The 14,177-nt window shown below is 39.2% G+C and overlaps 2 protein-coding genes and 1 long non-coding RNA gene across 3 annotated transcripts; all 3 read right to left on the reverse strand.

The window, feature by feature from the left end:
• Nucleotides 1-601: 601 nt before the first annotated feature.
• On the reverse strand, nt 602-2,809 carry LOC121203354 (uncharacterized). The gene is made up of 3 exons (XR_005899416.1): nt 1,717-2,809; nt 1,565-1,628; nt 602-1,424 (listed from the first exon to the last, which is right to left on the reverse strand). It is a non-coding gene; the product is annotated as an uncharacterized lncRNA (long non-coding RNA).
• Nucleotides 2,810-7,675: 4,866 nt separating this feature from the next.
• On the reverse strand, nt 7,676-8,484 carry LOC121205060 (putative disease resistance RPP13-like protein 1). Its single transcript, XM_041075984.1, has 2 exons — nt 7,864-8,484; nt 7,676-7,759 (listed from the first exon to the last, which is right to left on the reverse strand). The coding sequence occupies exons 1-2, from the start codon at nt 8,482-8,484 to the stop codon at nt 7,676-7,678; spliced, it is 705 nt and encodes a 234-aa protein (XP_040931918.1).
• A 389-nt stretch (nt 8,485-8,873) lies between these two features.
• LOC107929646 (putative disease resistance RPP13-like protein 1) lies at nt 8,874-10,712 on the reverse strand. Its single transcript, XM_041075985.1, has 4 exons — nt 10,400-10,712; nt 10,100-10,335; nt 9,878-10,048; nt 8,874-9,761 (listed from the first exon to the last, which is right to left on the reverse strand). Exons 1-4 carry the CDS (start codon nt 10,710-10,712, stop codon nt 8,949-8,951), a joined length of 1,533 nt encoding a protein of 510 aa, XP_040931919.1. The 3' UTR covers nt 8,874-8,948.
• Nucleotides 10,713-14,177: the final 3,465 nt, after the last annotated feature.

The raw sequence follows: 14,177 nt of genomic DNA on the forward strand, positions 1-14,177 counted from the left end.
ATGATAAATATTCAATTTTAATCTTTAAAAATTTATATTATATAATAATGATCAAATTTCAATTTTGATCTCTTCGTTATATTTAAATTTAAGATTCAACTTTTGTTCTTCAACTTTTTGATATAATTTGCTACCTTAATTTTTTATATGTCATTGATTAGCTCAAATACTTTATTTTAATTAAAATGTTGATGTAATTTTTAAAAGTTATCAATACTATTAAAATTATTTGTTAAATTTAAAAAATAAATAGGCTAAATTTCTAAAAATAAAAATACAATTTTAAATTTCAAATATATAAGGAGTATAGAGATTTAAAGTATATACTAATATTCAAATATATACCTTATAATTTGACTCAATCAACGGTACTATTTATTATTAATTTAGTTGTAAGTAAAGGTTTGAAATTATAATCTTCAATATAAATTCAATTAAATGCAATAAAAATGATGATATTTATAATATATATATATAAAATTTTTAGTTATATAAATTTGTACTATTATTTTTTTTATGTCATATTTAGCCATGATATCTTTTGCTACTATACTAAAAACTATTTATCAAAATTATTACCCATGTAAACTGGAAACCATAGTTTCAAAAATAGTTACTAAAATAATCCATCACAGCTTGAACACGGAAATGGAAGCGTTTCTTTCACTATACATCAGCTTCTCTTCTTTTCTCATATCCACTGTTCTAGTTTGCAGTGGCTTTCCCCTGGCTTTCCCCGAGAAAGCAAGAGCACCATCAAATGGTGCATTAGTGATACAAACACAGATAGTAGTTCTAAATTATACAATGGAGTACATAACTATCAGCAAGGGCCCCAACTTTAGACATGATTCAACTGCAGTTTCTTTAGAGATGTGTGAAACATGATTTCTCCTAGTTACCTCCAAAATCTGAAAATTTCCAAGATAAACCAGCTTGTTTTCAATAAATGACAAATTAACTAAATGTATATGGCCACCATGAAAAAGTACAGGGCTCCTTTGTCTGATTCATTCTTCTATCATTAAAAAGGGAAATATAAAAGGCTAATTTCTTATGAGATTGAGACATGCAAAATACACAACTCTTATACACAAATGTTCTCAAAGAAAACGTATCTTCTAAGATATTTCAAACTAGTGGCTAAGACTTGCTCATCCCTAATTCTTGGAAGGTCCACAAAACAACTGGTAGTTCAATAATTCAGCAACAGCAGCAAGAAAAGGCTGCTACGAAGGACATACAGCCCCATAAATTTAATAATACCAGTGTCCAATCAAGTTTAACAAGACTGACATACTCGAAAACTTATAAAGAGGAAAGAGATAAGCGAAGACATATCTTTGCGCTCATCAACAAGTGTACTGCCATCAATCAAACCCCTATATAATCAAGGAACAGAGAGCCTAGTTGACTTTTCTCAGCTGTGAATCCAAACAATGCAATAGCATCAGTAGCAAAACTTTTTCCTGAGTCAAATGCGTCAACGGCTTAAATAATGAGCAAGATCACAACCACTTTCATTGGCAGATTAGTCAGGAATATGATTCAGCAATATATTTACCTCAGCTAACTGCACCAATGATTGGAACCTTTGTTGGTGTAACAAGATTCTTATCCATTTCTCTCTACAAAGTAAGTGAGAAATTACATCATTGTTAAAAGGATAGTCTGATACTAGGCCAATGAAAATTGATGGCATCTGAAGAAATTTACCCAAGGAAAAGGAGGGGAAGGCATCCCTATGCAGTTCTCACTTCTCCCGTAGAAAACTCAAACTGATCTGCCAAAGCCCACACTAAATATCTGTAGCTACTATCTCAATACAAGGGATGTGGGCTATCAACGGCCAATATTCTCCTTTATCTCTTGAACATCGGTTTTCCAGAAGTGAACAGTTCCTAATACAAAGTCTTCCAAGTGTTGCAGGCAACCCTTCCCTAGGCAAGTTTCGAAGCTTAGGACACTCGACAACCTCTAGCTCTTCAAGAGAGAGTAGATTTTGAAGGCTCACAGTTAGGGATTTGAGATTATTGAGACTTGCCATATATATTGAAACTAGAGTAGGGAGAAGCAGGCACTCATGTGGAAAGGAAACCATATCTGGTCCACCAGCAATGCTGAACTCTCGAAGAGAGGTTAATGTGTGTAGGTTCCATTTGAGACTGGATCCTTGAGTTCTTTACAATACCAAATCTCAAGTGATAATAGATTAGGAGGCAAACCCCCTCTAGGAAAAGAAAGTCGTGGACAATCACAAATTGTTAAATATTGAAGGGAAGTGAGATATAGCATCTGATCAGGTAAAGACTTGAGCTTGTCACAATTGCAGATATTTAATGTTCGCAGGTTGGGAAGTGGCAAACCTATATCTGGGAAGCATTCCAGATCTTTGCAATTGTTTATATTTAATTCTACCAGACACATGAGATTCTGTAGAGACTCTGGCAAGCTTTCTAGATTTGAATACTTCAAAATATCAACGTATTCAAGCGACGCATTATCTGGCAACATCCTATCTAAAAGGGGTTTCAGCTGCCAGCAATCCCAAATCCTAAGCACTTTAAGGCTAGTTGGTAATTTACCTTCTGGGAAGTTTTTAAGTGATGGGCAACCAATGATCTCCAAATGCTCAAGATAAGAAGTATATTTGTTGTTATCAGCCAGCATCAATCCCTCAGGTAGAGAACATAGACTTGCGCAATCTTGGAGTTTTAACCTTTTTAAGGTAGGAGGTAAACGCCCACTTGGAAAGCGTGTGAGAGGAGGACATTCTTCAATTTCCAAATCTTCAAGAAGACAGCTGGTAAATTGACTTTGTTGGAGCTAAGTGCAACAAATAGCAAGGTTCAACAAAAAGCTTGCCGAGCAAGAATCGAGACTTGTGACAGAAACAAAGAAGAAAAATGAAATAAATTTTAAGCAAAGCTAAAATAGAGAGTATATGGATGAAATCTTGATTGAATTCATTCATTTTGTTTAAAATGGCATAAAGCCTATTTATACAAGCTTACAACTTGACAACTTAATTGGAATACAACTAAGTTTCATCATTACATCCACTTAAAATAAATCACCACCTACTACCACTAACAAACTTAGTTGGAATACAACTAAGTTTCATCATTACATCCACTTAAAATAAATCACCACCTACTACCACTAACAAACTTAGTTGGAATACAACTAAGTTACATCATTACATCCAAATAATAATAATAATAATAATAAAACATGTGATTGCTACATGCTAACCATTGCTTCAATACTCCTCCTTGGTTTGCATGGAGCAAACACCTAGCTTCCTTCTTAGACATTCGAACCTTGTGACATTAAGGGCTTTAGTCAAAATGTCTGCAAGTTGATCCTCAGAATTACAATGGATCAGCTTCACTTCCTGAGTTTGCTCCATTTCTCGAACAACATGCAACTTGATGCTGAAATGCTTTGTTCTTCCATGGAACACTGGATTTTTAGCAATTGCAACTGAAGATTGGTTGTCACAGAAGATCTCAGTAGCTTCCTTTTGATGCACTTTCAAATCAGCTAAGATTTTCCTTAGCCAAATGGCTTGGTTGACAGCACTTGCAGCTGCCACATATTCTGCTTCAGCAGTAGATTGAGCCACCAGACTTTGCTTCTTCGAGCTCCAGCAAAACATGGCTGAACCAAGGTTGAAAGCATACCCTGAGGTGCTTTTCATGTCATCTATCGAGCCAGCCCAGTCACTATCAGTGTAGCCAACCAGCTTCAGATTTCCTTCCTTGCTGTACCTTAAACCATAGCTCAAAGTGCCTTTGACATATCTAAGCACTCTCTTAGCAGCTTGTAAATGCTTTTTATTGCAACAATGCAAGAACCTTGAGAGCAATCCTACAGCATACATTATGTCTGGTCTAGTGGCAGTTAAATATAACAGACAGCCAACTAGACTTCTTTAGGTTGTTTCACAAACCTTCTCAAAATCACCTTGGCTCGATAGTTTTTCTCCAACAGCAACAGGTGTTTTAGTTGCTTTACTGTTTTGCATGGAGAACTTGGTCAGAATCTTTGTGGCAAAGTTTCTCTGACTTAGAAATATCCCATTTTGTGCTTGAGTCACCTCCATTCCAAGGAAATAAGACATTTCCCCTAGATCAGACATTTCAAATACTTCTTGCATCTTGGTCTTGAAATCGACCAGCACTGCTCGATCTCCTCCTGTCACCAGCAGGTCATCAACATATAGGGATACAATGAGCTGTGTTTGTGTCCCTTGCTTCTTGACATACAGTGTTGGCTCACTCTTGCTTCGATCGAATCCCAAATTAGTCAAGTAGCCATCGATTCTGCTGTACCAGGCCCTTGGAGCCTGTTTTAAGCCATATAGGGCCTTCTTCAGTTTGTAGACCATATGCTCTCTGCCAGCTATCTCAAACCCTTGTGGTTGTTCAACATAGATCTCTTCATCTAAGAAACCATTCAGAAAGGCTGATTTTACATCGAGTTGATGGATCTTCCACTCGAGCTGTGCTGCTAAGGTAATCAGTAATCTGATGGTGTCTAGCCTGGCCACTGGTGCAAAGGTTTCCAGGTAGTCCAGGCCATACCTCTGACTGAACCCCTTGACAACTAGCCTTGCTTTCAGTTTGTTCAAGGTACCATCAGCATTTTGCTTGGCTTTGTACACCCATTTCACCCCAATTATCTTCCTTTTGACTGGCCTTTCAACTAATTCCCAGGTCTGGTTCTTTTCAATCATGCTAATCTCCTCAGCCATTGCCTACTTCCACTCTTGCTGAGCTTCAGCCTCTTCAAAATTGCTTGGTTCAGCTATGGCTACATGAGCTCTTTCATAAATCTCAGTCAATGGTCTTGTTCCTCTAACTGGTTCATCATCAATGTCCATTTCAGGAACATTTTGATCTGGCTCAGCTTGATCTGCTGTAAGTCCTTCTGAAACTTCCTCAGGTTCATGTTTTTCCCAGTTCCAACATGACTTTTCATCAAATACCACATCCCTACTGACTGACACTTTCTTTGTTGAAGGATCCAAGATCCTATAGCCCTTCTTAACAGTGCTGTAGCCCACCAAAATACCAGGTCGAGCCCTTTCAGACAATTTGTCCCTTTTGACAGCAGGTACATGAGCATAACAGATGCATCCAAAGACCTTCAGATGAGCCAGTGATGGCTTGAATCCAAACCAGGCTTCGAATGGAGTCTTCTGATCCAAGGCCTTGGTTGGAAGTCTATTTTGAATGTAGTTTGCAGTGTTAACTGCCTCTGCCCATAGTGCTTTAGGCAGATTCTTCTGAATCATCAAGCACCTGGCCATATCCATCAAACTCCTATTCTTCCTTTCACTTACACCATTTTGCTGAGGTGTATATGTGTTGGTAAGTTGATGTTTGATGCCTGCCTTATCACAGAAGGCTTGGAATTGAGCTGAGGTGTACTCAGTCCCATTATCAGACCTTATGGACTTCAGCTTGCAACCTGTTTCAGTCTCAGCAGCAGTCTTGAACTTCTAAAACACTGAGGCTGCCTCTGATTTCTGTTTTAGGAAGTAAAGCCAGCAATATCTTGAAAAATCATCAATGAACAGTATGAAGTACCTGTTTCCACTTAATGACTCAGTCCTCATAGGGCCACACACATCAGTGTGCACCAGTTGGAGTTTTTCAGAGGCTCTCCAGGCTTGATTCGAGGGAAATGGGAGTCTGGCCTGCTTTCCTAGCTGACACACTTCACACACATCATCATGATCCACTGAGTTGATGAAGTTTTCAGCCAAGTCCTCTCTGACCATTCGAGCCATCGATCTGAAGTTGGCATGTCCCAGTCTTTGATGCCAAAGCTTGGATTCATCTGATGTGACTGTGTAGGCAATGTCTGACTCCCTGGTCCAGTCAACTACAAAGCTCTTATTAGCCATAGGAACTGCCATCAGCTTGGATCCACTTGGATCATTGATTTGGCATTGGTTGTCTTTGAACACAACAGAATAACCTTTCTCCAGCAACTGAGCTATGCTGAGCAGGTTTCTGTCAATTTCAGGCACCAAAAGCACATTTGAAATCACTTTGGCACCTGTGGGGGTGCATATCAGCACATCACCCTTGCCTTCAGCTTGAATAAAATGTCCATTTCCTATCTTGACTTTAGTTCTGCAGCTTCTGTCTAAAGACTTGAAGATTGCAGCATTAGGTGTCATGTGGTTGGTGCATCCACTGTCTAGAAGCCAACCAGATGAGAACCTTTCTTGAGCAGCTGAGCATAACACAGCAAAGACTTGCTCCTCTTGGTCACTGTCCTCCTTAGCTACTCGAGCCTCAGCTTTCTTCTGTTGAAACTGACTCTGCCTTGATTTGGCCTTGCTCTTGCAGACTCTCTCAACATGACCCTTCTTTTTACAATGCTGACATACAGCATCTGGATTGAACCAGCATTTTTCTTTTGGATGACCAGCCCTTCTGCAGTGCTTGCAAGTCTGACCCTCTTTTCTTGCAACATCAGTCATTGGCTTGTCTCTCCAGGCCTTCTTGCCTTTGTAGGCAGTGTTTGTTCTTGCCTGAAAGGCACCTTCTTGATGCTCCTCCAGTCTGCTTGCTCTTCTTTGCTCTTGAGCATATAAAGCATTGATCAACTCTATCAGGGAGATGGTGTACAGGTCCCTTGAGTCCTCGAGAGATGAGATTTTTGCCTCATACCTCTCGGGCAGAGTTGCAATAACCTTCTCCACTATCCTAGCTTCCTTGAGCTGCTCTCCAAGGAGCCTTATGCTGTTAACCATAGCCATAATCCTGTCAGAGTACTGCTTGATAGTTTCTTCTTCCTTCATCTTCAAATTCTCGAAATCTCTCCTTAAGTTCAGCAACTGTTGCTGCCTTGTCCTCTCTGTCCCTTGAAACTCCTCTTGCAACTTGTCCCAGGCTTGTTTTGGTGATTCACAGGCCATAATCCTTGTGAAAATCACATCTGACACTGAGTTCTGGATGCAAGACATGGCTTTGTGCCTCTTGGTCCTCTCATCAGCATGCTGCCTGATTTGAGCCACTGTTGGATTGCCTCTAAGTGGCTCTGGTTCAACATCTGAGTTGACTACCTCCCACAGATCGAAAGCTTGTAGGTAGGTCTTCATTTTAACCACCCATATGTGGTAGCCTTCTCCATTGAAGACTTGAGGTGCAGCTGGTGAAAAGCTTGATGAAGCCATGAATTTGTATAACAGATCCCTTAAGAAATAGGCTCTTGATACCAATTGTTGGAGCTAAGTGCAACAAATAGCAAGGTTCAACAAAAAGCTTGCCGAGCAAGAATCGAGACTTGTGACAGAAACAAAGAAGAAAAATGAAATAAATTTTAAGCAAAGCTAAAATAGAGAGTATATGGATGAAATCTTGATTGAATTCATTCATTTTGTTTAAAATGGCATAAAGCCTATTTATACAAGCTTACAACTTGACAACTTAGTTGGAATACAACTAAGTTTCATCATTACATCCACTTAAAATAAATCACCACCTACTACCACTAACAAACTTAGTTGGAATACAACTAAGTTTCATTATTACATCCACTTAAAATAAATCACCACCTACTACCACTAACAAACTTAGTTGGAATACAACTAAGTTACATCATTACATCCAAATAATAATAATAATAATAATAATAATAAAACATGTGATTGCTACATGCTAACCATTGCTTCAATAGACTCATTATCCAAATGGGTAGGTTTGTAAGCACAGGACAATCTCTGAGCCGCAGATGCCTAAGTGTAGATGAGAAACCTGTCTCTGAAAAGGATACGAGCTTTGGGCATGATTCGATATGTAATCGCTCAAGAGACTTGAGAAAATGCTGACTTTTAGGCACTAGATTTTTTCCATTTTCAGCTAGTGATAAAGGGGGAGAACTTCCGTTAACTTTTACATATTCAATGGAAGCAACGTTCTCACATTCAGTAACCTTCTGCCTCAATGATGTCAATCCACTGCAATTGGAAATGAGAAGATGCTTCGGTGCTCCTAGAAACTGTTGAAACCCATCTGGAAGGCATTTAAGGTATGGCAGACCTCTGATTCTCACTGTAACTAGAGAAGTAACGCCAACCAGGCTCACTGGAACCATATTTTTGCAATCTTCAATATTTAGTTCATGAAGAGATGGGAGGTTCAAAACTGAATCGACCAGGTTTGGGCAGCCTTTGACTATAAGCTTCACTAGAGAAGGCAGGTATCTGGGTAATTTCTGATTCAAGTTTGGACAATTATGAATCACAAGCTCATGCAGACTTGGGAATTCTCCATCTTCGTAAGGATGATACCAATATTCCCATTTCAACATATTTTGAAACTGTAGAACTTCCAAAACTGGGAAAGGCTTAAAACCCAATTCTTTGACTCCATCCATGCCTTCTATTGACAACTTCTTCAGTGATGGTAGTCCGCCGAGTGCTGGAAGGGACATAACATTTCTACAATTAGAGAGGTTCATATCCACAATATTAGCCAGTGAAGAACCATCAAACCAGCATGGAAATTGTGTACCACCATAAAACGCAACTCTAATTTTTTAAAGATTTTCATGAGGTTGTAGCATGCTGAAAACAGGCAGTGCATCAACATCAAGGAATTCTGGACTCCATTGCATATCTAAGCTGTCAATCCCCTGCTTATCCTTCAGAATGTACTCCCCAGCATCCCGAGTACCAACAACATTTTCCAGTCCACGAATTGAAATCTCCTTTCGCAAATGTAGCAAGCTCTTCAAATCTATGAAGTTAGGTCTCCTGTCCTTCTGCACAAAGAATTTGGACAAAATCTGTAGATTTTTTAGATTACCTAAATGCATAGGCATCTCTGTCAAATTCTCAGTATCAGTAAGATCCAGAACATGAAGATTAATCAGGTTCTCAATAGCCTGAGGAAGTTTAACAAGGTTCTTGCACCCATGCAGTATCAATGTCTGCATGCTGAAAAGAGAACCCACAGAATCAGGCAATGATTAATTCTGGTGTAAGATAAATTAAAGTATCGTAGATGAATCAAACCACCAATTTGATGCGGTAGCTCTTCAATGCAATAACCGCTCAGACTCAGAACTCTTAAACGCACTAACCTTGGCAACAACTCCTGTAAAACATTGTTACTTAAATAAGAGCTTGCTGCCCAAGGCGATGTATGAATTGGTAATGCCATGAAAGTTCTTAAACTTTCCATTTGATGCAAAATTTCAAATCTTTTTGAAATGTCGTACTGGTGACGAAGGAATGAAAAATGGCGAAGCTTTTCAACTCTTGCATATAATTTGTCTCCATCAAAATTAAAGCAGGTTTCTCTGGAAACATACTGAGCCAGGTCATTTATGAGATCATGCATCACAAAACGAGCTCTGTCACTAGTTGACTGTTGGAAAAAAGATCTTGACTGCAAATCACGAAAATACTCGGTTCCTATATCCTTCATTTGCTTCCCTCTTGTTGTCTGTTGCAAAAAACCCTCTGCCATCCACAACAAGGCCAACTCATCCTTCTCAAATTCATAATCCTTTGGGAATAAAGCACAATAAGAAAAACAACGCTTCAAATGGAAAGGAAGGTAATGGTAGCTCAATCTTAGAGCTGGAAGGATGCTGCTTCTTTCTTCTAGCAAGCCCCATATCTTGCTCTTTAAAACATCTTCCCATTCTTCTTGATGGTTCCCTTTAGTACGCAAGAGTCCTCCAAGCGTCTTGGCAGCCAACGGCAACCCTTTGCACTTCCTTGCTATTTCCTCACCAATTCAAAATCCGAAGTCCCAAGGGCATGCCAGGTAAACAATGAGAGACAATCATCATTTGTCAATTCTTTCAAACGATAAGTACCGCAAGTAGTCATGATGGATGCAACACGTTTATTTCGAGTTGTCATAAGTATTCTACTTCCAGCTTCTGCAGCAATGAATGGCATACGAAGAACTTCCCATTGCTCGTAGTTCTCATTCCAAACATCATCTAAAACAACAAAAATTTTCTTCCCAAACAGCTTCTCCTTTAGGCTAACTTGGGGTAAGTTTAGATCCTTTAAATTGCAACCCTCCATACTAACAGCCTAAAGAACTGTGGCTGTCACCTTAACAATATCAAATTCCTCAGACACACAAACCCAGACTCTCAAATCAAAAAAGATTTCAACATTGAAATCATTGTACACTAACTGAGCCAGAGTGGCTTTGCCCACCCCTGCCATACCCACAATGGAAACCACACCAATATCACCAACACCATCATCACTATCGTTTATCAGCAAATCAAGAATTGCCTCTCTATCTCTTTCCCTACCGTAGACATGAGATATCAACAAGGGAACTAGATCTTAATCTCTCTTTCATCCTTTCATATCTCCCTCTATCATTCTCAGCTAAAGTCAAACCATTCTTCACCGCAACAGCCTCTTCCAGTCTAGTAGTAAGACTCTTTAATCTAGATTCCATTTTGGTACTAAACTTAACAGTTGAAGGATTACAACTCAAAAAGTAAGTCGAAATATATCTCCTTACTTTCATATAAAAAGAAATATGTCTCCTCACGTTGTTGGTGGATAGAAAGGAGTTCGTGTCTTCCATTTTTTGGTCGCGAAAAGCTTCAAAGGTCAACTCGTCGATGATATCCTCAGCATCGTAAGCAATATCTCTTAAATCTGTTGAACATGAACTGTAAAGCAACAAAGGAGCAACTTGGTGCATTTTGTTTATTTTGTTTATTTTTAATATTTGTAATGATAGCTATAATTGAAACAAGTTCATATGCAACTTGGTTTCATAATAATAACTAATATGCTTTCATAATGATAGCTATAATGCTTTCATCTTTTTAATTATTAATTGGCAAGTTGCCAAATTTAGTGGAAATTGTTAGGTAAACATTCCACTTTTGTAACTCTATATTTTGAAATGAAATGAAAATGGTATCATCATTCGGTTTCAATCAAACATATTTTTTTTCCTTTTGCTTGTCAACCGAGAGCTTATGCTCTTGATGCTTTGTGTTTTTCTGCTTGCTGTTTGAAGAGCTTATGCTCTTAGTGTTTCATTGTTTGGTTGTTGCTGCCATTTTATCTAACAAATGGTAATCAGAGCATCCTATCTTTGAGGACCTTTGTGGTTTTGTTTTAGTTTTCAAAACAAAGTCAGTTTTGCTTCTGTAAAATCAGTTTCAGCAACATGAGCTTTGCACCTCCTCCACCACCAATTTTTGCTGGAGAAAACTACTACATTTGGATATTTAAAATGAAAACTTACCTCCAAGCACTTGATCTGTGGAGTGCAGTTGAAAATGATGTCGAGCCACTACCATTGAGAGCAAATCCAACCATTGCTCAGATCAAGCAACATGGTGAGGAGCGAGCCAAGAAGCATAAAGCCATGGCCTGCCTACAGAATGGAGTGTCTGATGTAATTTTTACTCGCATCATGGCCTGTGACTCACCCAAACAAGCTTGGGACAAGCTGAAAGAGGAGTTCATGGGATCAGACAAGACAAGGCAGCAACAAGTAATTAATCTTAGAAGGGAGTTTGAAAATTTGAAGATGAAGGAGTCAGAAACTATCAAGCAATATTCTGATAGGATTATGGCTACTGTCAATAATATTAGACTCCTTGGAGAAGATTTCAGTGACAACAGGGTTGTTGAGAAGGTTATTACCACCTTACCTGAAAGGTTTGAGTCAAAAATCTCCTTATTGGAGGACTCGAGAGATCTCACAACCATTTCTTTGTCTGAGTTGGTTAACTCACTTTATGCACTTGAGCAGAGAAGAGCAAGTAGGCAGGAGGAAAGTCCTGAAGGTGCTTTTCAAGCAAAGATCAGATAAGGCTCCAGCTCAAGTCAGAAAGCTAAGAAGCCTTGGTTTGAAAAGAGGGAAAAATCAAAGAAAGATGTCGGTAGAAGGAGGTTTCCACCATGCGTTCACTGCAAGAAGACTAACCATTTGGAGAAGTATTGCTGGAACAAACCAGACATCCAATGCAAGAGCTGCAAGCAGTATGGTCATCATGAAAAGATTTGTAGAAATCAAGAAAAGTCACAAACTCTGCCAGTACAAGCCAAGACTGCTGAAGATCTTCAAGCTCAGGAGGAGCATGTCTTCACTGCCTCATGTTCTACAACCACAAGCAAATCCAAATGCAGTTGGCTTGTGGATAGTGGCTGCTCACATCACATGGCATCAAATGAGAGCCTGTTCAAGGATCTTGACAGGAGTTTTGCTTCAAAGGTCAGAATAGGCAATGGGAATCTGATTGAAGCTAATGGCAGAGGTGATGTTGTGATCAACACTAGTTCAGGTAACAAGGTTATTTCAGATGTGCTTTATGTACCTGAAATAGATCAAAATCTACTTAGTGTAGGTCAGCTGGTTAAGAAAGGCTACTCTCTAGTTTTCAAGAATGATTCTTGTGTTATTAATGATATTCTTGGTAGAGAAGTTGTTTCAGCACCCATGGCAGATAGGTGTTTTATGTTGGATGTGAGCCAACTTGAGAGAAGAGCCTATACAAGTTCAGTTGACAATGCTGATCTGTGGCATAGAAGATTTGGCCATGTCAATTTCAGGTCACTCAATTTGCTGCACAAGATGAGTTTGACAGAGGACATGATTAAGGTTGATGCAAATGAGTCTGTTTGTGAAGTATGTCAGCTTGGTAAACAGGCCAGGTTGCCTTTTCCAGTAAACCAAGCATGGAGGGCTCGAGAAAGACTTGAATTGGTGCACTCAGATGTCTGTGGACCAATGAAGACTCCTTCACTGAATGGCAGTAAGTATTTTATACTGTTTATTGATGATCTGACCAGATTTTGCTGGGTTTATTTCATGAAACAAAAGTCAGAAGTGTTTGAAGTTTTTGGAAAGTTCAAGGCATTGGCAGAAAATCAAAAAGGCTGCAGGATTAAGGCATTGAGGACAGACAATGGTTCTGAATACTTGTCTGAAAGATTTCAGAAGCTATGTGAGCAGGCTGGGATTCATCATCAATTGACCACAGTGTATACTCCTCAGCAAAATGGAGTATGTGAAAGGAAGAACAGAACAGTGATGAACATGACCAGGTGTTTGTTGTTTCAAAGCAAGCTTCCAAACATTTTTTGGGCTGAAGGTGTCAACACCTCACTGTACCTGCTCAATAGGCTGCCAACACATGCTTTAAATGATAAAACTCCTTTTGAAGCATGGTATGATCTTAAACCAACAGTTTCCCATTTAAAAGTGTTTGGTTGCATGTGTTTTGTACTTGTCCCTGCAGAAAGAAGAACCAAGCTTGAGAAGAGATTAGTTCCTGGTATATTTGTTGGCTACAGTAGCTGCAAGAAGGGCTACAGAGTATTTGATCCTTCAACCAAGAAGATTTTGGTAAGCAGGGATGTCAAATTCGATGAAGGAAGGTTTTGGAGTCTAGATGGCTCTAACACAAGTCAGTTTGAAGAAGAGCAGATTGACAACAATCTGGAATTGGCAGAAAATGAAGTTAGTAATGCCAATGTAGATGATACTCCTATGAGAGGGACCAGGTCTATTGCTGATATCTACCAAAGATGCAATGTGGCCATTATTGAGCCTTCAAGCTATGAAGAAGCTGCAAGAAGCAAGAGCTGGAAGAAGGCTATGGAGGCTGAAATCGACATGATCCATAAGAATGACACTTGGGATCTGGTAGACAGACCTGATCAGAAGAAGGTCATAGGTGTCAAATGGGTTTTCAGGACCAAATTCAATGCTGATGGCTCTTTGAACAAGCACAAGGCAAGGCTTGTGGTGAAAGGGTACAATCAACAGTTTGGCATTGATTTTGAGGAGACATTTGCTCCAGTAGCAAGGCTGGACACCATAAAGCTCTTGTTTGCTTTGGCTGCACAGAAACAGTGGAAGGTCCATCAGCTTGATGTCAAGTCAGCTTTCCTGAATGGCTTCCTTAAAGAGGAGATTTATGTTGAACATCCTGATGGATTTAAAGTTCAAGGAAAGGAGGACAAGGTTTACAAGCTGAAGAAGGCACTCTATGGACTAAAACAGACTCCTCGAGCCTGGTATGACAGGATAGATGCTTACCTGTCTAAGCTCAATTTCGAGAAAAGTTTGAGTGAGCCAACTTTGTTTATAAAGAAGTCCAAAGATGAGACTTTGCTGATTGTCTCAATATATGTAGATGATCTA

This window comes from Gossypium hirsutum, chromosome A08 (assembly GCF_007990345.1).
Source record: "Gossypium hirsutum isolate 1008001.06 chromosome A08, Gossypium_hirsutum_v2.1, whole genome shotgun sequence".
NCBI lineage: Eukaryota > Viridiplantae > Streptophyta > Magnoliopsida > Malvales > Malvaceae > Gossypium > Gossypium hirsutum.

Excerpts from the sequence above, each read along its gene's own strand:
- LOC121205060 (XM_041075984.1), bottom strand. The coding sequence starts at position 8,484 with ATGAACCTCTCTAATTGTAGAAATGTTATGTCCCTTCCAGCACTCGGC. Across the intron at positions 7,760-7,863 it reads CTGAAAATGGAAAAAATCTA|GCATCTGCGGCTCAGAGATT; the intron begins GTGCCTAAAAGT and ends ATCTACACTTAG.
- LOC107929646 (XM_041075985.1), bottom strand. The coding sequence starts at position 10,712 with ATGCACCAAGTTGCTCCTTTGTTGCTTTACAGTTCATGTTCAACAGAT. Across the intron at positions 10,336-10,399 it reads GGCTGTTGCGGTGAAGAATG|TTCCCTTGTTGATATCTCAT; the intron begins GTTTGACTTTAG and ends ATTAAGATCTAG. Across the intron at positions 10,049-10,099 it reads AGGAATTTGATATTGTTAAG|GATCTAAACTTACCCCAAGT; the intron begins GTGACAGCCACA and ends TGCAATTTAAAG.